Here is a 22,627-nt window from a genome sequence, read left to right as displayed (position 1 = left end):
AGCCTCCTAAGCAAAATGTAAGACGCACATATTACAATTATTTATCCGCAACTAAGATTAGCATTTAATTGCACTTATCTGAGATCATTTTCTTTTTAAACTGATGCATATACAAAGTCCCCTTGGTCATTCCTTTCTTCTCTTCACTGCCAAAATGTGTGAGAGTCATTCTTATTAATGTTCCAGACTTTGACGATACTCATATGCTTCTATAAATAATCAATGTATTATCACTATTTGGTGCAGTTGCATTTAGATGAATAAAGTATTCAAGTCAGGGGTACCCTAAAAATGGGTTTGGAGGGTTGCTCTTTCTCAGCTGCACCTTTCACACATGTGCTGGCCAAGAGTCGAACTTCTGGTGCTCACACGTCTTTTCTGTGGTGCTTGCCAGACTGCACCATGTGTTCACACACCCCTGGGTGTGGCACAGCGCTGGGGCCGGCAGGACTGTGCTCGGTGCCCACCGTCCCCCTGCCTGCAGCGTGAGTCTGCACCCGAGGGCCCTCACCTTGCTTCCTGTCTTCTCTCAGGCAGACCTTCCTCTGCCATGCTCCCAACTCCTCCTGTCACCTCTCGTCCCAATCATAACCACCATCCGCTTACTTCAGTGTGTCATCTCAAATTCAGTATGACCAAAGGAAAAAAAAAAGTTCCACCTTCTCCCCAAAGCCAACCTTCTAAGCTTCCTATTTTTCTCTCACCAAGGATAAAAATTTAAAAGTCATCTACAACCAAAACTGGAGTCATCTTTAACATACCATCTGTCACCAAATCTGTCCACTTTTTGGACTGCAGTATCTCTTAGCCGGTGCCAGTCCCTGCTGCCGAGTGGCTCAATCCTAGAACAGAAGAGCGGTCCCCCAGCCTCCCTCCCGAAGAACAGCCCCAAGAGCACTCTGCTCCCAGACACGCCTTTCACAGCAGCTCCTGAAGGTCAAGACCGGTTTCTCTCTGTGGGATCACACACAAACTCTTCTCTTAAATTTCTTTTCTTTTTTTGCTTTTTGGGTCACACCGGGCGATGCACAGGGGTTACTCCTGGCTCTGTACTCGGGAATTACCCCTAGTGGTGCTCAGGTGCCAGGGATGCTGGGTATCGAACCCGGGTTGGCCATGTGCAAGGCAAACGCCCTACCTGCTGTGCTACTGCTCCAGCCCCTCTTCTCTTAAATTCTATACCCTCCCCTTCCCTCCTCACTCACCTGCCCCCTCTCTCTCTCTGCCACTTCCCTACCTCAACGCAGGCCCATGAGCTCTTACGAGTCTCTGGCACGGAAGAAGTAGATTCACCCTCAGTCAGGCCAGGAGTGGGGAGTCTGCTTCTCCTAACACACTCCCGCTCCTCTTTCCTTCCCACTCAAGGCATTTCTTCAAGCTCAACGTTGACTTCAGCACTTTGCCTCCACCATGAAGTACCAGCAAGACCTCTACTTTTTCTAATTGTTCCATAAACTTATTTATTTGGTTTCTGGGCCACACCCAGCAGGGCTCAGGGCTTACTCCTGACCTTGCACTCAGGAATTGCTCCTGTCAGTGCTTGGGGGACCATATGGGATGCCAGGGATTGAATCCAGGTAGGCTGTGTGCAAGGCATGCACCCTACGCATTGTATTGATTAAAATGTACATTATCACTCTTACTGTCAAGTTATTCTTTATCGCAGAGCCAGGAATAACCCCTGAGTGTGGCCGGATATGGCCCCCACAAAAAAACCAAAAACAAGTTAATAAGACTACCCCCACCCCACCCCCCAGCAGACAGGTGCTGGGGATAAAACTCAGGCCTCTGCACACCCAGCGCGAGCTCTACCACTGGGATGCCATGCACTGCACGCATCTCTGCAGCCACTGCCGGGGGTCAGCAGCTGGGGCGCACCGGAGCTCACCACTTCCTAAGGCACGGTGGGAAGGTCCCCCAGCGCAGAACCGCCGGGACTGCACTCAGCATGCGGGGTATTGCCTGGGATCGGCAGTTGTGGCCAAGCTGTGTGTGTGTGGGGGGGGTTGTTTGATTTCGTTTTTCATTTTGTTTTTTTTGGGGGCGCCACGCCGAGCAGTGCACAGAACCACTGCCTTCCTCTCCTCCCCATCCAGCGCCCTTAGGACCCAGACCCCAAAGGCCCCCCGAGCAGCCAACCAGTGGCGCCTCAGCCAGCACGCACAGGGGCACACTGGGAATGGAGCCAGGACGGCAACGTGCTTCTGGGGCAGATGCCGCCCTCCTTTCTGAGCGTCTCTCTCTGGACAGGGAAGCACTCTCAGAGGGAGCCGCGGGGACAGCACAGCGGGCAGAGCACTTGCTCGCACACGGCCAACCCAGCTTCGAGCCCCGGCATTCCACATGGTCCCCAGAGCACTGCCGGAAGGAGTTCCTCAGTGCAGATCTACAAGTTACCCCTAAGCACGGCTGGATGTGGGCCAAAACCAAAAACAAATTCTCAGACGTGCGATATAGTACTGGAACAGGTAGTAATATCATGCAATTAAAACGTAAATGTTCAAGAATATTTCTGGGTCCACTGGTATCTTCAAGGTACAAAGCAGGCTGGGTTCTCCATCGTCTTTCAGTCCGGGGGGATTTTCTCTCTCCCAGTCACAGGCCTGGACTGGACCCTCTCGATTTCTCTCAGCACAAACTGGGAGCACAGGCAGGTAGAGCGCATGCGCCTCATCCAGAGGCGGCTTCTGTCTCCCCTCCCGGCGACTGAGGCTCTGACTGACGGCCCCCAACAGACTGTCAGCGCTTCACAAAGAGTAAAGGGAAAGAGGGTGAGAGGATGGAGGGATGAAGGGGGGGGGACCATTTTCAGCACTGTGCTCCAAATAACAAGGTCCCAAGTGCTCCCTCTCCTGACTGAACTCTCTCTGAACACCAATTATCATGACGGTGACACCAGGGAGGAATTAAACAGCTCAATTTTAAGATCTTCTACTTCAGGAACAGGGAGGCTGTACGGCGGCTAAGGCCTGGTTAGACCCTGTCCCACTGGGGAGGTTCCAGAACATGGCCGGGGCGGCCTGGCTAGCCGCAAGCACCAGCACCACGGGGTCTGCGCAGCACCGCGTTCTGGGCCCCAGCACTGATGCCAGTGTGGCCCCAGGCCTCTTGAGCACTGCTTGGGAGGCCTTAAATTAATTTTTTTAATTGTTGTTTAAATAAAACTTCTACTTCCAGCATCAGGCTGTGCTGCAACCAGTGATCTCTCCAGTGCTCGGCCGTGTAACATGGGCCTGTGTCTGCCTAGTTCCTGCACTGCAGCAGTGCGGCTGCTTAAGTACTAGCTGAATTAATTAGCTAGTGCAACTGGGGTTCAGAAAATTCCTGTGTGCTGGGGAGATGGCTCAAAGTGCTGGGACACAAACCTGGCAGGCACGGAGGTCCCACTTCCATCCCAGCACCCGAATGAACAGGTTCAACCACACAGCAAGACCAAACACCCAGGGTTACTGGGAGCCTTGAAAAATAAGGAAAACAGAGAAATTCCTGGAAACAGGGGCCCAGGGCTCCCTCCCAGCAATTCTCGGCCAACCAGGCCAACCAGGCCGGCAACAGTTCACTGTGAGAACCCGAGGGTGCAATATGGGTTACCGGGGTCACACTGGCAGTGCCGAGGGTCTCCAAGGTTATACCTGGTGGTGTCAGGAGGACCGCAGGGGTGTGACGGTGCTCAGGGATCTGTGTGGTAGCAGGGTTGGAACTGGGGCTGTGGTAATGTAAACTGTGCACCCTAACCCCAACCTCCGCAGTGTCTAAACTTTTGTTTCAGGGGACAGACCGCAGGGCCTCAAACTTCTTACTGGAATTCTCTTTTGGGGCTTTTTGGGTCACACCCAGCGATGCTCAGGGGTTACTCCTGGTTCTGCACTCAGGAATTACTCCTACCAGTGCTCAGGGGACCATATGGGATGCCAGGGATCAAGCCTGGGACAGCTGCGTGTAAGGCAAATACCCTCCCTGCTGTGCTATGACTTTAGCCCCCTTACTGGAAATTTTCTGTAAGTCAAAGTTGCATGAAGCAAGAAAATGCCTTCTTGTTTTTATTTCATGGATGACACTGGATGTTTATATACATCAGGCACTGGACTAAGTGTTCTATGTATCAAATGAGGATTAAATATTAATCCTCCAGCAATGCAATCAAATTGGAAAGTACTACTGTTGTCTCTACTTCCTGTAGAAAATGAGGTAGAGAGAGGCAAACTGATTTGTTCAAGATCTCCAGCCCCCTCAGGGCAGCACTGGACCCCTTCCCAGGGTGTCTGACTCCAGGCCCCATACTCTGACCACCCCGGACAGCTCGACCACCGCACTGGGCCTGGACACAGACGCTTAAACTCTATGAAGTTGTTCACACCATCAGACTTCTCGGACACAGATTTAATACGTTTCCAGTGTAAAGAGACAGGAACAGGTCCTGTTCCATGAAGAAATGTCAACTCTACCATTCTTCTTGAAACACCTAACCTTTCTCTACCTTCTTTCCACTTTTGAGAGAAATGTGTAAGGATACACTAAATATTTTGATTTTCTCAACTGTACCTTAAAAAGCAACAAAATTTCAGCTGCTACAATAAATGTTAAGGACAACAGACATGGTAAAGACTACAGCCACCGGAAGTAGGGTAGATGGTCAAGGGGCAGCTGGCACCCTGCTCTGACCACAGCCACCCACAGGAATGCTGGCCCAGTACTGCCAGAAACCTAAAGACTGGACTTTCTCATTTCAAAATTTCGGCACCATGTAATCTCATCAACAGCCAAGATCCAGAGACTATAAAACAAAGCTCCCTTGGGCTGGAGCGACAGCACAGCAGGGAGGGCATTTGCCTTGCACGCGGCCGACCCAGGTTCGATTCCCAGCATCCCATATGGTCCCCCGAACACCACCACGGGTAATTCTTGAGTGCAGAGCCAGGAGTAACCCCTGAGCATTGCCGGGTGTGACCCAAAAAGCAAAAACAAAAAACAAACCCCAAAGCTCCCAGAAGAGAACGATGCAGAACCGCACACGGCCAAAGTCTGGCAAGCTACCCGTGACGTATCCAACATGCCAAAGACAGTAACAATAATGGGCTTCATTCCCCTGACCCTGAACGAGACAGGGATGAACGGAGATATTACTGGCACCCGCTCCACAAATCAATGAGCAACGGGACGACAGTGATACAGTGATGGAAATATGGTAGAAATATAACTATTACACAAAGAAATGCTTCTTTGTATTTACATTTTTTTATCTGGCTCTGGAGCCACATCCAGTGGTACTCAGGACTTAGTCCTGAGGGGACAGTTAAGCAAGTATGCAGCTGCCATACCCGGCACATTCTCTCCTGACAGTACGTTCTAAATCTCACAAGAACTGATCCGACGAACACATCCTCACTGTTCCCAGCAGTTAGCCTCTCTAGAAAAATCCCTGGAACAGATGATAAGCAAACCTCAATAAAAGTAGCTAAGTGCTGAAAAGCCAAAAGCATTCAAATGGCCTGGGTTGAAATTCAAGGGGAACATGGAGAATATTACTGCGTTTTACATATCTTTTGTTCTCTCCTTTTTGGAGAAAAAGAATGGTATGGGACCACACCTTGCAATATATGCAAGCTAAGGATCTTAACCCCTGTTCTTTCTTTCCCTCTCTCTCTCTCCCACCCCGTCCTCAGAACTCCCAAGACCCCGTCTCCAACTCCAGGGGAACTCAGGGTGGGGAATGGGATGGCTAGGAAACATGTCAGAAGGAAACTCACTCCATACCTTTTGTACCTTTTTTTGGTTATTGTTTGTAAATTACAAACAATGGCTTATTGGGGCTGGAGTGACAGTAGAGCAGGCGGGTACTTGCCTTGCACGCAACTGACCCATGTGCGGCCCCCAGCATCTCACCTGGTCCCCGAGCCTGCCAGGAGTGATTACTGAGTGCACAGCCAGGAGCAAGTCCTGAGCATCACTGGGTGTGGCCCAAAGGCCAAGAAAAACACCAAATACCAAAAAACCAAGAAAAGATTCAGGGCTGGAGTGATAGCACAGAGGGTAGGGCGTTTGCCTTGCACTCGGCCAACCCGGGTTCAATTCCCAGCATCCCATAGGGTCCCCTGAGCACCGCCAGAAGTAATTCCTGAGTGCAGAGCCAGGAGTAACCCCCGTGCATTGCCGGGTGTGACCCAAAAAGAAAAAAAAAAAAAACAAGAAAAGATTCAGCAATTGCGTACGGTCCCCCTGAGCCCGCCAGGACTGATCTCGGAGTACTGCTGGGTGTGGCAAAGAAACAAAAAACAAGTAGCATGATACACCAATTATAGTCTAAGCACTAAAGATACAGAAATAAAAATAAGGACAATAAATAATGGAAATGTATTAGTTACATTTATTTCCACTACAGCCTGGCAGTGATTTGTGCTGCCAAGAAAAAAGATTAGGCGATAGATACACAGTGACCATGAACTGGTGCTATTTTTATAGGGTGCTCATGAAAGACTTTTATGATGTGGTGAAAGTTAAGCACACCTGACATAGGGAGTAAATCATAAACACAGATCATACACATTTCAGGAGCTACAGCAGCAATGTAGCTTAGTGGCAGAACATAGATCTTGCATGTCTGATGTGTGAAGTCCTGGCATTTGCTCCCTGACACCAATTTAAAATAAACAAAACCAAAAAACCCAAACTAACAAAAGTCAGACTTATTTTACCAGTAGATAGCTGACTGGCTATCTGTAGAGGATCCCTGTAGAATAGAAGACTCAAAGGACTAAAGGCAGAATTAAAGAAATAAGTCAAGAAAATAAATCAAGAAACCAGAGAGCACAGGGTTAAGGCATTTGCCTTTCACACAGCTGACTCTGACTTAATCCCTGGTACCACAAATGGTCCCCTGAGCACTGCCAGGAATAATTCCTGAGCACTAGAGCCAGGAGCATCGTAGGGTGCGCCCCCCACCCCACCAAAAATAGTGCAGCCCTGGGGTTGCAGCAAGACAGCACAGCAGGCAGGCGCTTGTCTTGCACATGGCAGACCCAGGTTCAATCCTTCAGCACCATATGCGGTTTCTTGAACCACATCAGGAGTGATTCCTGAGCACAGAGCCAGTAAGGAGCCCTGCACATTCCTCGGTGTGGTCCAAAAAAAAGGAGTGCATTTGGCCAGGGATGTGGCCCAGCCGTACAGCATTTGTTCTGCACGTGTGAGGACCCGGGTTTGATCCTTGACACCATAAACAAACAATAAAAATACATGCTGAAGGAATAAATATTATTTTTTCTTCAAGTTGGGGGGAGGGGATGTGACCAGAAACACCCAAGGCTGGCTTTGTGCTCCAGGGGTCTCTCCATGTGGTGCTTTGGGGGGAGTAAGCAGGAGGTTGGGGGGGGAGGTGGCCATTCGGTGCTAGAAACTGAACTGGGGTGTCTCGTGTATAAAGCATTCACTCAGCCCCCTTAGCTATCTCTCTGGCCCCAAGAAAGTTACAATCCCTTCCTCTTTTTGTACTAGGCTATAAAGAAAAATACAGACTGCTTCACACACAGTACACAATACTTTTTTTTTTTTTTTTTTTGCTTTTTGGGTCACACCTGGCAATGCACAGGGGTTACTCCTGGCTCTGCACTCAGGAATTACCCCTGGTGGTGCTCAGGGGACCATATGGGATGCTGGGAATCGAACCCGGGTCGGCCGCGTGCAAGGCGCTGTGCTATCGCTCCAGCCCCTACACAATACTTTGTTAATTGAGAAATGAGAATCATCCAAGTATAAAAAGTTAAGACTAAGACGAGGAGTGCAAAAGAGTAAGAGACTGCTGTATGCGTTCCAACTGGAATTCACATGTGGGGAAGTCGGCAGAAAACCAGGTAATGGGAGATATGTCTGCCTGACAGTAGGCAGCCACAAGGGAACACATAGGATGGGGCGCACGCACCCCGCAGCAGAAATGTTCTGTGACTGCCACAATGCCCCCATCTTAGGCAACGTGATAGTGGACAACAGCCAAGACGACGCTGCAAACAGACGCCGCAGCCCCTGGGATCTCGTGGAAGCCCTTCGTCACCACTGGCACCACTGGGACTGCCGTCTGAGCCGGCCCCCCCCCCCTCCAGCACCTGGCACCTGGGGGAAGGTGTGGTCTGCTATGACGTCCTTCCACCCGATCCTCTGGGGCATTCATAGAGACAAACACTCAGGCCACCGGAGTCTCTGCCCACCAAGGGCCTCCAACGTCAGTCATCTCCCAACTCTGCCTAGAGAGCTCCGAACCCGAGGGTCTGGTGGAATACCCAACAACAGCAAAAACGAACACCCCAAAAGAGCACTATGTAAAAACAGGTTTCGTGGGTTGTTTTCTGTTTGTTATATTTTGGGGACACGCCTGGCAGTGATGTTGGGGCTATTCCTGGCTCTGTGGAGGGCCCAGAGATGCCCAAGATGGAATCAGGACCTGGCCTAACCTTCTGTACGATCTCTCTGGCCCAAAAAAGTTCTGGGCGTCTTTTGTGTTTAAGTTTTTGGGTCACACCTAGTGGTGCTCAGGAATTATTCCCATTTCTCAGGGATCACTCTTGGCAGGGCTTGGGGCATCATATAGAGTACTGGTGATTGAACCCACATTGGCCACGTGCAAAGCAAGCACCTGACCACTGGACCACTGCTACGGTCCCTCAATTATTTCGGCAGTTCTTCCCCCTTCCTTTGTGTTGTGATGTCCAGTGGCCAGACCCACTTCGTTGTGGCACTGGAGATCTCAACCAGAAGAGGCACTGGAATAACACTTGAGCCTGCAGGGTGGTGCTAGGGATTGAACTTGTGACTCATCAGTCTCTACTTCCGAGCTACTCCACGGCCCCCAGAACAACTGTAAAGCACTACTCCTAGTGCTCCCGACTGCCTGTCATCATAGCAGGTGCATATATAAAGAAGGAACCACTGCACTGGGAATATATCAGGACGGCCAAGAGGGGACTTATTAATACATATTCCAGTTCAGTAAGTCTTACTCAAGAAGATTCAGTCCTCAAACTAAAGGGTGTTTTCCAAGGGCCTCCCAAGAGGCGCTCGAAGGGCCCATAGGGCCACTCTCAGTAATTCTCAGACAACCAGGCCAAGAATCTGGCAGTTCAACACAGGGGCCCAAGGCTGCAGTGCTTAATCTCTTGGACTATCTCTCTGGCTCCTCTACTGACTTCTTTTTTTGTTTTTGAGCCACACCCAGTGGTACACAGGGCTTACTCCTGGCTCTGTGCTCAGGGATCACTCCTGTTGGTGCTCAATGGACCGTATATGATCCGAACCTGGGTTGGCTGCGTGCAAGGCAAACACCCTACCCACTGTACTACAGCTCCGGCTCCTCTATCAACTTTTTTGACGAAAAAAATAATTAGAAGACATGGCAGATTAAAAATACAATGTAGGGGCTGGAGCAACCGCACAGTGAGTAGGGCGTTTGCCTTGCACGTGGTCGACCTGGGTTTGATTCCCAGCATCCCATATGGTCCCCTGAGCACCGCCAGGAGTAATTCCTGAGTGCAGAGCCAGGAGTAACCCCTGTGCACTGCCGGGTGTGTACTGGAGAGACAGTACAGCAGGTAGGGAATCTACCTTGCATGTGGCCGACCTGGGTTCGATGGATCCTGGACACCACATATGGACCCCAAGACCTGCCCGGAGTGATTTCTGAACACAGAACCAGGAGTACGTCCTGAACATCAGGTATGGCGGGGGGGGGGGGGGGGGAACAAAACAAAACAAAACCCACAAAACAAAAAATACAAAAACCTGGGTCAGGAAAAAAAAAAAAGTTCAAAAAGTTAGTGCATCTGTTTTGCATGTGGGAACCTGGCTTCCTTCCCCAGCACCATATGGTCACTGTACACGGCGGGGAGCATCCTCCGCCCCAGCACCGGCCCACTGTGGCCTGCAGGCACCACCGCGTGAGGAGCGCTCACGAGACAGAAGAGAAGATGAAAAAACCTGAAAACATTCACGAAACAATGTGTGCAAAACCATCGGAGACTTAACTATTAATTCCCTCCTCAGTCTTCTTCATTTTGTTTGGCTATGCATAATTGTTTAATTCTATAATTTAAAAATGAATTTAAAATGCATATAAGACCTGGGGCCGGAGCGATAGCACAGCGGGTAGGGCGTTTGCCTTGCACTCGGCCGACCCGGGTTCGATCCCCGGCATCCCATATGGTCCCCCAAGCACCGCCAGGAGTAACTCCTGAGTGCAAAGCCAGGAGTAACCCCTGAGCATCGCTGGGTGTGACCCAAAAAGCAAAAAAAAAAAAAAAAAAGAAAAAGAAAATGCATATAAGACCATTCTTTGGGGGTTTAAATTTCACTAATTGATGTCATATTTACATAAATATGAACTTAAACAGATACAGGAGTAAATGCAACCGACGTAAATAAACAGTTTTGGGGGAGAACACCCTGGTTAGTAATACACATTTGTGTAGGCTAAAGTGGGGGGAATGAAAGACTGTAGAGCAGGTTGAAGGGACCAAGTAAATGCTACAGCAATGCCCCAAACTGAACAATTGGCACTTACCAAAGCGCCAGTAACAATTAGCAAAATTTGTAAGTGAGGGGATTTTCCAGCTGGTGATTTCTTTTCACCAACTGAAAAAGCAGCCAAAGGTTTGGAGAAAAGGAAACTTCTTTTCATTAAGTTCCTGGTCTGTTTTAAGCTGCCTACTTGTGTCTTTCATAACCTATCACAGAACCTGACACTCAGGGAGTGCCCAATAAACTTGCTGAATATGGCCACACACTCTAACCTGGATGCTATTTCAGCTATCACTGCTGGCCTATAAATAAAACTTTCTGGGACTTAAAAAGCAGTGTTATATGGCTTGTTTCATGGTCTTTTAGCTGCTAATATAGTTCATCTCTTTTTCTTTATATTTGTATGTATGTCATCTGACAGCTAATTAAATTGAAAAGTCAGGGCCCGATTTATACTGACGTTACAACAACAGTAATGCTAATAAGATTCTATAAGCTATTTTAACTTGGTGAAAGCCATTAGTACTTAAAAAAAATAAAATGTTCAAACTCATGTCCTACTGAGTTTGAATTTCACATTCTCACAATGTGTGGCAGCTAATACTTCCAGTTTCTGGCACTTCTATTGAGAACATAAAAGTTCTCCTGGAACTAACAAATTACTTCCCTTCCAACACAATTATATAATCTGAAAGTTGAACAGCACCCTTGAGATTATATTGTGGTGCAAAAATCCCTTTCAATTACAAGATCCTATCAAAAATTACTCAACTCTTACAGGCAAGAAGAGATGTTTATTTTTAAACTCCATGTTACAGAGGACGGTACCCACAGAAGAATCATAATACATACTTGTTACACTGAACTGACCGAGATTAAAACGGGCCCATTTCATTAATTTCTAGTTCTTCCTAGCCTCCAGTGGTAACATCCACTGAATCTGTAATTACCGATTTGCATTCATCTTCTGCTCATTAGCCAATGCTCAAAAAAAGAAATTCAGAAAAAGCGCCTCTATGATCAGTCGAATGCTTTTTCACACCAAATGCTGCTAGTGTGAGAACATCATAAAACCTGCACAGAACACAGAAAAATGAGGTTCCTTCCTTAGTGTGCTTCGGGGCGAACTAAGAGTTGCCAACTCACACCAAATAACTCCCCGTGCCCTTCATTTCAAATATGATTTTTTTGCTTTTTTTTTGGGGGGGTCACACCCAGAGATGCACAGGGGTTACTCCTGGGTCTGCACTCAGGAATTACTCCTGGCGGTGCTCAGGGGACCATATAGGATGCTGGGATTCGAACCCGGGTGGGCAGTGTGCAAGGCAAACGCCCTACCTGCTGTGCTATCGCTCCAGCCCCTCGAATATGATTCTTTTTGGAAGTTTCGCGTCATTCACGCGAACTAAATCACACCCCCTCCCACTGGACAGTCAGGATGCTCGCGGGCTCTACGCCGCGGTCCTGCGACCCGGCGTGCTGGGTGCCCCTCGGCCCCCCACGGCCAGCAGCTCGGTGCCATCTGACTTCCCACGGTGTGACCTGAGAAGGGGGAGAACAAAGCCTCCGGAGCGGGCCCCGCCGGCCACCCCTGCGGACCCCCGCCGGCCCCGCCGACCTCCGGGGCTACCCAGCGCCAGGGGCCTCGGGTCGTCCCGGAGAGCACCCCCCCCGCCCCCCCCGGCTACGCCCCCGGCCCTCCCCGCTCTGCTCGGGGCAGCGGGAAGCCACCGCGGGGCCCTGGCGGCACAAAAGACAATGACCCCCGGGAGCGGGGCCACCCGAGTTCCCCGCGCCCCCCACCCCGGCCTCCCCGGCCGCCGCGGCTCCCGGTCCCCTCGGGCCGACTCTCCCGGCGCGGGCGGGCTGCAGGCCCCGGGCCGTCCCGGCGCGGCGCCCCCCATTGTTCCCGGCCCAACTGCCATTTTCCCCGGCCGGGAGCGCGTCCCCACGGCGGCTCGTCCCGCTCCCCCGCGGCGGCTCTTTGTGGACTCGACAAACACGCGCTTCCTCGGGATCCCCGAGCCGCCCCTGACACGGCTCGGCCGGGGACGCGGAGATTTTTTTATTATTATTTTTTTATAAGCAGTCTATGCAAAAAAAAAAAAATTAAAAAAGGAAGACGAGGACGACGAACCCGACTGCAGCCTTTTTATCCCGCCCCCAATGTCACACTTCGGAGGCTTCCCCCGAAGACCGCGGCGGCGGGGGGGGGGGCGGTAAGGGGCGCAAAAATGAGTCTGAAATCCTGCTGCTCGGCCCGGCCGGTGAAGAATGAGGATCGTCGCCCCCCGCCGCGCCCCCGCCGCGCCCCCCGCCCAGGGTCTCGGCCCCGCGTCGCGTCCCTCCTCCCCCGGCTCCCGCCTCGGGCTCCGCGCAGCGCCCGGCGCCGTCCGGCCCGACCCGGCCCGGCCTCCCGGCCACAAAGGGCCCCGCGCGCCGCCGCCGGGCGCACACGTGCCGCCGACCGGCGCGGCCCGGCCCGGCCCGGCCCGGCCGCCTGACAGGCCCCGGCGCTGCGGGCCGCTCCCCGCGGCGCCCCGGCCCGGCCCGCCGCCCGCCGCCCGCCGGCACACCCTCGGCGGCCGCGCCCCCCGCCCGCGCCCGCTCACCTCCTCCTCGCTCTCGCTGCGGAAGCACAGGCACGCGGCCCGCTTCTTGTAGCCGTCGCCGTCGTAGGTGCGGGTCTGGTTCGACTTGAGCTTCATCATGGTCCGGGCGCGGGTGGGGGGTGCGGTGCGGGTCGCCGAGGAGAGCGGTGGCGGGGGGGTGGGGGCCGCGCGCGCGCCCCCGCCGACGCCGAGGGAGGCAGGGACGCGGGCCGCCGCTCGTCTCCGCTACACGGCTCCGCCGCTGGGCCGCCGCGGCCGCCTCATGCCCCGCTCAGGCTCCGCGCCGCCGCCGCCGCCGCCGTCGCCGCCGCCACCGTCACGGCCGCCGCCGCCGCCGCCGCCGCCGCGGCCGCCGCCCCCTCCGCCGCCCCCTCCGCCGCCGCCACCCCCGACGACGGCTGCGTCGCCATCTTGGGCGCGCTGCGTCAGCGGCGTAAGGCCGCGCCGGGCTGCGGGGCGGCCGCGCGCTCGCGGCGCAGGCGGCGTTCGGGAATCGCGCCCTCCCAGGCCGCGCGGCGTAAACGAGCGTCGGCGGGGGAGAGGGTCGCGCGGCCCGCGGCGGCGGCGGCGGAGGCGGCGGGCGCTACGCCGCCTGCGTAGGGCTGGGCGCGGGCGGGGCGAGAGCGGCCGCGAGGGCCGAGCCGCGCGCGCAGCGCCGAGGGGGCGCGGGCACTTGCCCAAGGTCGCGCTGCCGGTGCGCGGCCCGAAGGGGGGCAAGGTCGGGCCGCCTGGGCCTTGGCCGCGCCCGTCTCGCTGGGCTGGGCGAGGGTGCAGGCTGGAGGGAAGAGGGGGACGCGATCCAGTGCCGCGGAGGATGGGAGGGAAGAGGGGGCACAGTTGAGTGCCCCGGGGGGTGGGTGCCAGCTGCAGGGCCTGGGGTCCGGAAACGGAGCGGGAGGGGAGTCCGTTAGGAAAAACGTGCTCATTCTGCAGCCCGTCCTTGATGGCAGGAAGCAAATGCTCCCTCTTAAGGTAAGCAGAGAGCAGGACAGCACGGCCACACGGGGTGTGTGCATAAAAGGCAATGGGGCTGCAGGGGCGGGGGCCGGGGGTCCCTGGAGCACTGCTAGGAGTGACCCCCTGAGTATTGCTGGGCGTCGTAGTAATAATGATAAGGGATGGGGCCAGGGCGTCATCATTTCCGGTAATAAGTGATATATGATGAATATGTGCTTGATGGATTTGAGAGTTTGATGCACAGGTTGAATATCAGTCTCCAGGGAGAGGTGAGCAGCCAGACGGCGCCCGCAGTGGAGTGTGGCCGGTGAGTGCCCGGCCCATCGCTCCAAACGGGGTGAAAATCCAGTGCAGGGCTTGTCTGCAAATTGCTTTTTACCTATTTTTGTTCGTTGGTATGGAGCCTTCAGGAATGATCCGAATTGGACACCACACAAAGGCAAGATGGCATCTCTGTGCGGTTTGATTTATGTCTAAGATGAGAACAATAAAACTACTTTGACACCTGGCGCTCAGGAACTGAACACGCTGAACCAACAGGGATACTCTGCTCAGCCTTTGCCCGGTTAAGGTGTGGCATTTTAGTTCCTGTTGGTCACTCCTCACTCTCCTCAAGAATTTCCCAAATAGGGCCCAAAACAAAAGGACAGCAGGGGGGCTGGAGTGATAGCACAGCGGGTTGGGTGGCTGTCTTGCATTTGGCCAACCTAGGTTCTAATCCCAGCATCCCCTATGGTCCCCTGAGCACCGCCAGGGGTAATTCCTGAGTGCAGAGCCAGGACTAACCCCTGTGCATTACCAGATGTGACCCAAAAAGCAAAAAAAAAAAAAAGTACAGCAGGTAGAGCATTTCTCTTGTACACAACTGACCCGGATTCAATCCCCAGCATTCCATATGGGCCCTGACCCTGATCCCTGAGCACAGAGACAAGAGGAACCCCTGGCCCAAAATAAAAAAAAATTAAAATGGAGAGGCAATCCAGGGGTTCAGGTACTTGCCTTGCACACTGCCAATCTAGTTCGATTTCCAGCATCACCAGGAGTGACTCCTGAGCACAGAACCAGGACTAAGCCTTAAGCACTGCAGGGTGTGGCCCCCAAAGCAAAAGTAAATATTACCTAAAACTTATTACTACTGTTACTTGTAGTAATACTACTACTACTTGTAATACTACTACTTATATGGGGAGTTTGGACCACACCAGGCAGGCAGTGCTCAGAGGCTACTCCTGGCTCTCTGCTGAGGGATTCCTGCTAGTATGTGAAAGGCCATATTTGAAGCAAATATCAAAGCAGCGTTTGTGGATGCAAGGCAAAAAAGAAAAAAGAAATAAGCTACAGACTCTAAAAAAAATTTTCAAATCAGTAATCAATATCTGTCAGAGAGTTAGTGTACAGAATAAAGAATTCTCAAGACACAGTAGTCCAAAAAAAAAAAGGAAAAAGTTCTTATTGATAGCAACTATATGGTGTTGGCAGCTTTGGGGTTGGGTGGGGGGTTGGAGTCATACCCTGCAGTACTCTGGGACTATTTCCAGTTTGCTTGGGCACTCCATGCCATGTTCAGGGGACCCTACGGTGTCAGGGATCAAACCCCGGCCTCTTGCTTGATGACCTGACCATCAGCACCTTGAGACACCTCTCTGGCCCTGTTTGTAGCATTTACTTGTTTGTTTTAGGGTCACATCCGACGATGCTCAGGGGTTACTGCTGGCTCTGCACTCAGGAGTTACTCGTGGCAGTGCTCATGGAACCATATGGGATGCCGGAACCTGAACCAGAATTGGGAGCATGCAAGGCAAACGCCCTCCTCACTGTACTATCTCTCCAGCCCCTGTCTGTAGCATTTTTACAGAGTAAATTCCATCCAGTCACTAACATCAAATTAAAAAATTTCTGTATGGTAAGAAATCTGGACTAAAATTAAAGGGCACCCTATTGAATGGGGGGAAATGTTTGCACATAATAGGTTAGATAAAGGGTTACTCCCCAAAATCTATAAAGCACTCACACAAAGATGAACAGCAAAGAATCCAATCACCCCATCGAAAAATGGGCAAAGAAAAAAGAACAAGCTCTTCTCTGAAGAAACCAGGATGGATGGCCGGTAGGCGTATGAGAAATTCTCATCCTCACGTATTAGGAACTTCAAATCAAGATGATCATAAGATGTCACACCAATGAGAGTGGCATGTATCAAAAAGAGCAGACGTTGGGGCTGGAGCAATAGCACAGCGGGTAGGGCGTTTGCCTTGCACACAGCCGACCCGGGTTCGATTCCCAGCATCCCATATGGTCCCCTGAGCACAGAGCCAGGAGTAACCCCTGTGCATCGCCAGGTGTGACCCAAAAAGCAAAAAAAAAAAAAAAAAAACCAGACACCACCTGTGTTGGGGGTTATGTGGCCAAAAAAAAAAAAAAATTCATCCCTTGCTGGTGGGCTGGTGGGAATGTTTTCTGGTTCATCCCCTATGGAAAAGAGTATGAAGGCTTCTCAGAAAGTAACACTAGACCTGCCGAAGACTCAGCAATTCCACTTATTGGCATCTACACCCAAGACACAAAAAACTCACTTGAAAGAACAAATAGACACCGTGATTCATAGCAGCACTCACCCCAGGTGTTCGATGGCAGGTGAGTGGCTGAAGAAGGGATGGCATGTACATCCCTTGCTGTGCTGACACATGGAATCATGAAACCATGTGACTCACTGCAGCTTGGCTGGAACTAGGGATACCATGTTAAGTGAAGTCAGAAGGAGGATAAACACTGCATGTTCTCACTCATTCGTGCTATCTAGAATAACATGACACGGGGGTGGAGATAGGACAAACCCTTGGCCCTAGAATACAGAGATGGAGAGGCGGGGAAAGGTGCAGAATGGAGTGGGGGGTGAGAGGCAGTGGTCTGGGGGCAACACAGTGGCAAGGATCAGGGTCCTAGGACCCTACATTGGTCGTGTAGAGCTGAGGTGCTCATATTGATCACAGAGTCACAACCTGTAACATGTTAGTGATCTCCTAAGGAAGGGCTTAATGGCCCCTCAGTGAAATACAATAATCTTCATACTCTAAGGAAACTTTTTTTATAGCATTTTCAGTGGTTTTTCATAACAAACAATACAAAATAAACAACTTTGATTCTGCTTTGGGGCAGGAGTTGGGCCTTGGGATAAAACATCTGAAATATGGTGGTGGGAAGGTGTAAAGGTAGTGGGATTGCTGTTTGAATATTAAATGTAATCAAATATTGTGAACTACTTTATCACTGTATCACTGTCATCCCGTTGTTCATTGATTTACTCGAGCGGACACCAGGAATGTCTCCATTCTTCCCAGCCCTGAGATTTTAGCAGCCTCTCCTTACTCGTCCTTCCAAACAGTGCCGTATTGGAGGCTCTTTCAGGGTCAGGGGAATGAGACCCATCATTGTTACTGTATTTGACATATCGAATACACCACGGGGAGCTTGCCAGGCTCTGCCATGCGGGTGGGATACTCTCGGTAGCTTGCTGGGTTCTCCGAGAGGGACGAAGAATGTATATAAGAGAATACAAGCAAGTATGCTAAAACCAAACCCACGTGCGTTGCTTTAGTTACATCAAGTGGGCCAGACCATAGAGATTGCGCAGCTGCTAATGAAGCTGAGCACTTCTGGGAGTTTTGTTTTATAGTCTTTGGATCCTGGTCGTTGATGGGACGACATGGCACCAGGGGCAGTTTGTGGGTGTGACTGCCAAGGTACTGGAAAGTGGGGGATCTGGGTGGAGGAGGCCCAGTCCTGATCTGAGCAGGCTTCGAGATCTCAGCCACGGGTCCCACATACCTGGGTTCCTCTACCAGTTCCTTCGTGCATGAAGCTCATCCGAGCATGTGGAGAGTGGCCTTGAGCATGGCTGTGGCTGGATTCTGGAGGTTTTCGGCTGCCAGGGCTCTGCTTCGGGCGGGGAGGGAAACTCAACCCCTGCCCCTTCAAGGGGCCCCATTGAGGACAGCCTGGCGAGGGGGCAGGAGACTCTGGAGCCGAAAACCTCCAGAATGCAGCCACAGCCATGCTCAGGGCCACTCTCCACACTACTTTATAAAATATAAAATAAAATACTAAAAAAAATAAATAAACCACAGAGCTAACACAACTGTAAGCAGGGGACCCAAACTATAAAAGTTAAGAACAGTGGGGCGGGGTGGGGGTCATGGTGCTGCCAGCAGGTCAACCTTTGCCTGTGGGGTGAGTGTATCAGCAGCCTAGTGGTGCCTCCTGATAAGTCCCAAATTGCTGCCGTGCCTTTGGCCAGACCCCAATAACTTGGGGCCAAGTTTACCAAGAAATTAAACAGCCAAAAGTTAGGTATGTGGGAGCCACATCCACAAACCACCTCCGGCTCAGCTATACAAGCTCATTTATTGGCCTTATGTCAGGGACCCATAAATCTAGAAAGAGATCAAAAGCCGCAGTTAGGGCTGGCAGCATGGTGCACTACGGGCAAGCGGGCACACCCTATAGGGCATATGCCAATAGTTTATTTCTCTGGAAAAGCTGGAAACAAGGACCATCATCCAAAGACACACAAAAGAATCTCCAAACCGAGCAGCTCGCTACAGAGATTTCTCCGGATCCTAATTAGCTAAAATTTTAGAATTCCAGGAGAACCCGCACAACATCTTATGCTATTCATAACAAGCAATACAAAAGAGAGTATGGGGGAGATTGTCTGCCATAGAGGCAGGGGGAGGGGTGAGGTGTGGGAGATACTGGGAACCTTGGTCGTGGAGGATGTGTACTAGTGGAGGGTTGGATGTTCGATCATTGTATGACTGAAAATCAAGCAGGAAAGCTTTGTAACTATCTCACGGTGATTCAATAAAATAAAAATAAAAAATAAAAGTTAAGAATGGGCCTATAAAGGAGATGAACTGGGGGGGGTGGGACCGTGGGGACACTGGTGGGACTGGAGTAGGAACAGTGTATTCCTGAAATTCTATTGTTGGCAGCTTTGTAAATCACAGAGCCTATTTTTTTTTCCAATTTTTGTTGGAGGGTGGAGCCAGAGCAATAGTACAGGGGGTCGGGCATTGCGTCAATAGTACAACAGGTAGAGTGTTTTGCCTTGCATGTGGCAGACCCACGTTCTATCCCCAGTACCCCATGTGGACCCTGAGCCCCCAGGAGTGATCCCTGAGCTCAGCACCGGACGTAAGCCCTGAGCACTGCTGGCTGTAGGCCTCCCCCCAGTAAAGCACTGTAGCACTGTCCTCCCATTGTTCATCCATTTGCTCGAGCGGGCACCAGTAAGTCTCCGTTGTGAGACTTGTTACTGTTTTTGGCATCTTGAATATGCCACAGGGAACTTGCCAGACTCTGCCGTGTGGGCGAGATACTCTCGGTAGCTTGCCGGGCTCTCCGAGAGGGACAGAGGAATTGAACCCGGGTCAGCTGCGTGCAAGGCAACGCCCTACCCACTATACTATCAAATAGACAAATATACTGTCTATATGAGAAGTTATATGCTTATATTGGCATAAAATACACAATGAACTTCTCATATATAAACAATTCAATATAAGGAAAGCTGAATTGTTTTGAGAGTCCTTTTAATACACCAAAGGCTCTTTGCCTCCTTTCCTCAAAAAGTGTGTTTGGGGGCCAGAGGGATAGTAGGTAAGGCGCTTTCCTTGCACACAGCTGACCAGGGTTCAGTCCCCAGCACCATGTATAGTCCCCCAAACACTGTCAAGAGTGACCCCTAAGCACTACCAGGTGTGGGTCCCCAAAATGTTTTGTTGTCACTATATCACTGTATCACTGTCCCATTGTTCATCGATTTGCTTGAGCGAGTACCAGTAACATCTCCATGTGAGATTGTTGTTACTGTTTTTTTGGCATATCGAATACGCCACGGGGAGCTTGCCAGGCTCTGCCGTGTGGGTGAGATACTCTCAGTAGCTTGCCAGACTTCCAAGAGGGGTAGAGGAATCGAACCTGGATAGGCTGTGTGCAAGGCAAACACCCTACCCGCTGTGCTATCGCTCCAGCCCCTATGCTGCATCTTAACTGTTTATCAGTTTCAATATCCTGGTTGTGATCTGGTTTGGCAAGATTTTAAAATAGATTTCTGCAGGATCTTATCCTGGGGAGAAACTGGGTAGAGGGACACCAGGCGCTCTCTCTCTCTCTCTCTCTCTCTCTCTCTCTCTCTTTCTCTCTCGCTCTCTTTCTCACTCTTTCTCTTTCTCTCTCTTTCTTTCTCTTTCTCTTTTTCTTTCTCTCTCTTTCTGTCTTGCTCTCTCTTTCTCTTTCTCTCTCTTTCTCTTTTTCTTTCTTTCTCTTTCTCTGTCTTGCTCCCTCTTTCTCTTTCTCTCTCTTTTTTCTCTCTCTCACTTTCTCTTTCTCTCTCGCTCTCTCTTTCTCTCTCTTTTTCTCTTTCTCTCTCTCTTTCTCTCTCACTCTAATTTAATTTTATTTTTAGAAAGTTATTCATAATAATTTATTCCATTCAATATTCCAACACCACTCCCACCAACCTTATACCCTGCCATCACCATTATTTCAAATCTTCCCAACTATCACCGAAGCCTGCCCCAATAGCACGCCCTAAATAATTTATTACGTATTGCTGTTGTGAATAACCCACTGAAATGATCAAAACAGGGTTTCCTTGGAAGAAAGCACACAGCCTGTCTCTAGACGAGCTCTGAGAACTTCATCTTGGGGCCGGCGCAGCCTCCGGACAGGCTGTCACTTGCCAAGCCCCAGGCAGGCTGCACGGGAGCCTCCAGGGCCTGGCCACTGAGTGGCTTCTCACACGCCCCCAGGGCAGCCTGGCTCTGAGGTCCCCGTCTCGGTCAGGACCTAGAGGTGGAGATGGAGGAGTCTGTGCAGGGGCCCCAGCCAGCGCCCAGGGTCCCGCAGACAGGCGGTTCCCTGGGCACGCGAGGCCGCTGCAGGGTTTCCTGCCAGCCCAGGGCATCGTGTGCCGGTGGGGCTGAGCCACGAGCAAGGGCGCTTTCGTGGCCTTCACTCATGCCCATCCGCTGCGTCCTGCACAGGGGACATGACCCTGGGGGGCGGGGTACTTCTCAAGGGACTCAGTCCTTTGTACAAATCCAAAATATCTCAGAATTCAAATTTGGACCCGAGATAAGGAATTTGCCTTGCGTGCAGCTGGCCTGGCTTGATCCCTGGCACCTTGAATGGCCCTTTAAGCACTGTTGCATGACACTGGTCTGTCCTTGCTCCTCCTGCAAGGAGCTTAGATTTGTTGAGTTACTCCCACCACAGTGCTCCCGAAGTGCTTCCATCAGTTCCATCCTATATTGTTTTCATCTTTCCTCTATGTCCTTTGCATGGTTTAGTTTTTGCATAGACACAGAAAGACAGTTCATGCTATGCTTTTGTAACATGGGAGTTAGCTGACTCTGAGTAATATTTACTCCTGGGCATCCATCATATTTACTTGACTTAAGCCTCAGCTGCCCTTACTTCCTAACACCCCCTAAAGGAGGGTCCCAGCAAGGGACAAGGATGGACCCAGGACAAGCTGTAAGCTACCCTGGCATCAGAAAGGGGCAGGCTAAGCACCATAAGAAGTATAAGTTGAGAGCACAGTCATGGAACAAACCCTGTCATGACCCCCAAAAAAAGTAACTGAGGGACTGGAGTGATAGCATGGCGGGTAGGGTGTTTGCCTGTCTGGGTTCGATTCCCAGCATCCCTTATGGTCCCCTGAGCACTGCCAGGGGTGATTCCTAAGTGCAGAGCCAGGAGTAACCCCTGTGCATCGCTGGGTGTGACCCAAAAAGCAAAAAAAAAAAAAAAAAAGAAGTAACTGAATAAGGACCCTGCGAGAGTTAGGAAAGACTAGCCTGGCCTGAAGACTATAGTCCGGGATATATAGCAAGATGTCCCCAGGAGGAGCCAAACTTTAAGCTTAATATATCTCTTACTGTGTTCATATGTGTTCATACGAAATGACTAAAAGTATTATAAAAAGTAAATTTACTATGATTGTTTACTAGCTGCTGGAGCGATAGCACAGCGGTTGGGCGTTCGCCTTTCACGCAGCCGACCCAAGTTCGATTCCTCCACCCCTCTCGGAGAGCCTGGCAAGCTACCGAGAGTATCAAGCCTGAGTGGCAGAGCCTGGCAAGCTACCTGTGCCCTTTGGATATGCCAAAAATGGTAACAATAAGTCTATCAATGAGAGATGTTACTGGTGCCCGCTCGAACAAATCAATGAGCAACAGGATGACAGTGACAGCTTACTAGCTAAGGAAAAGAGAAGGCAATAATACCCCCTAGATGGGATCCCACCCTTGAGCGGGTCTCCTAGTCATCTAGAGTGCTGAACCCCCAGATGAGATTTTGTGCCTGAGTTAATCTCCTACAACTTCCCTTGAAGGCGGGGCTTTACATCTGTTTATTGTTTTGTTTTTGGTTTTGGTTTCAATCGCAGTTTATTCCAATCTCCTCTCTATACACACCCGTCTCTGTCTCTCTGCTTCCTCCCGGTTCTCGATCTCTCTCTGGATCTTCTAATATTCCCCTTTCTGCCCCGCTCG

General features: G+C 51.2%; 1 protein-coding gene across 1 annotated transcript in view; it reads right to left on the bottom strand.

Moving 5' to 3' along the window:
- The window catches only part of NUDT3 (nudix hydrolase 3), a 77,653-nt gene extending 64,232 nt beyond the window's left edge, over window positions 1-13,421 (bottom strand). The window contains exon 1 of the mRNA XM_055129047.1: window positions 13,113-13,421. Coding sequence (XP_054985022.1) covers window positions 13,113-13,211 — 99 coding nt within the window. The 5' untranslated portion in view covers window positions 13,212-13,421. The remainder of the gene's footprint in view (window positions 1-13,112) is intronic.
- Between the last annotated feature and the right edge of the window lie 9,206 nt (window positions 13,422-22,627).

This window comes from Sorex araneus, chromosome 2 (genome assembly GCF_027595985.1).
Source record: "Sorex araneus isolate mSorAra2 chromosome 2, mSorAra2.pri, whole genome shotgun sequence".
Taxonomy (NCBI): Eukaryota; Metazoa; Chordata; class Mammalia; order Eulipotyphla; family Soricidae; genus Sorex; species Sorex araneus.
This window is presented reverse-complemented; position numbering and strand designations above follow the sequence as displayed.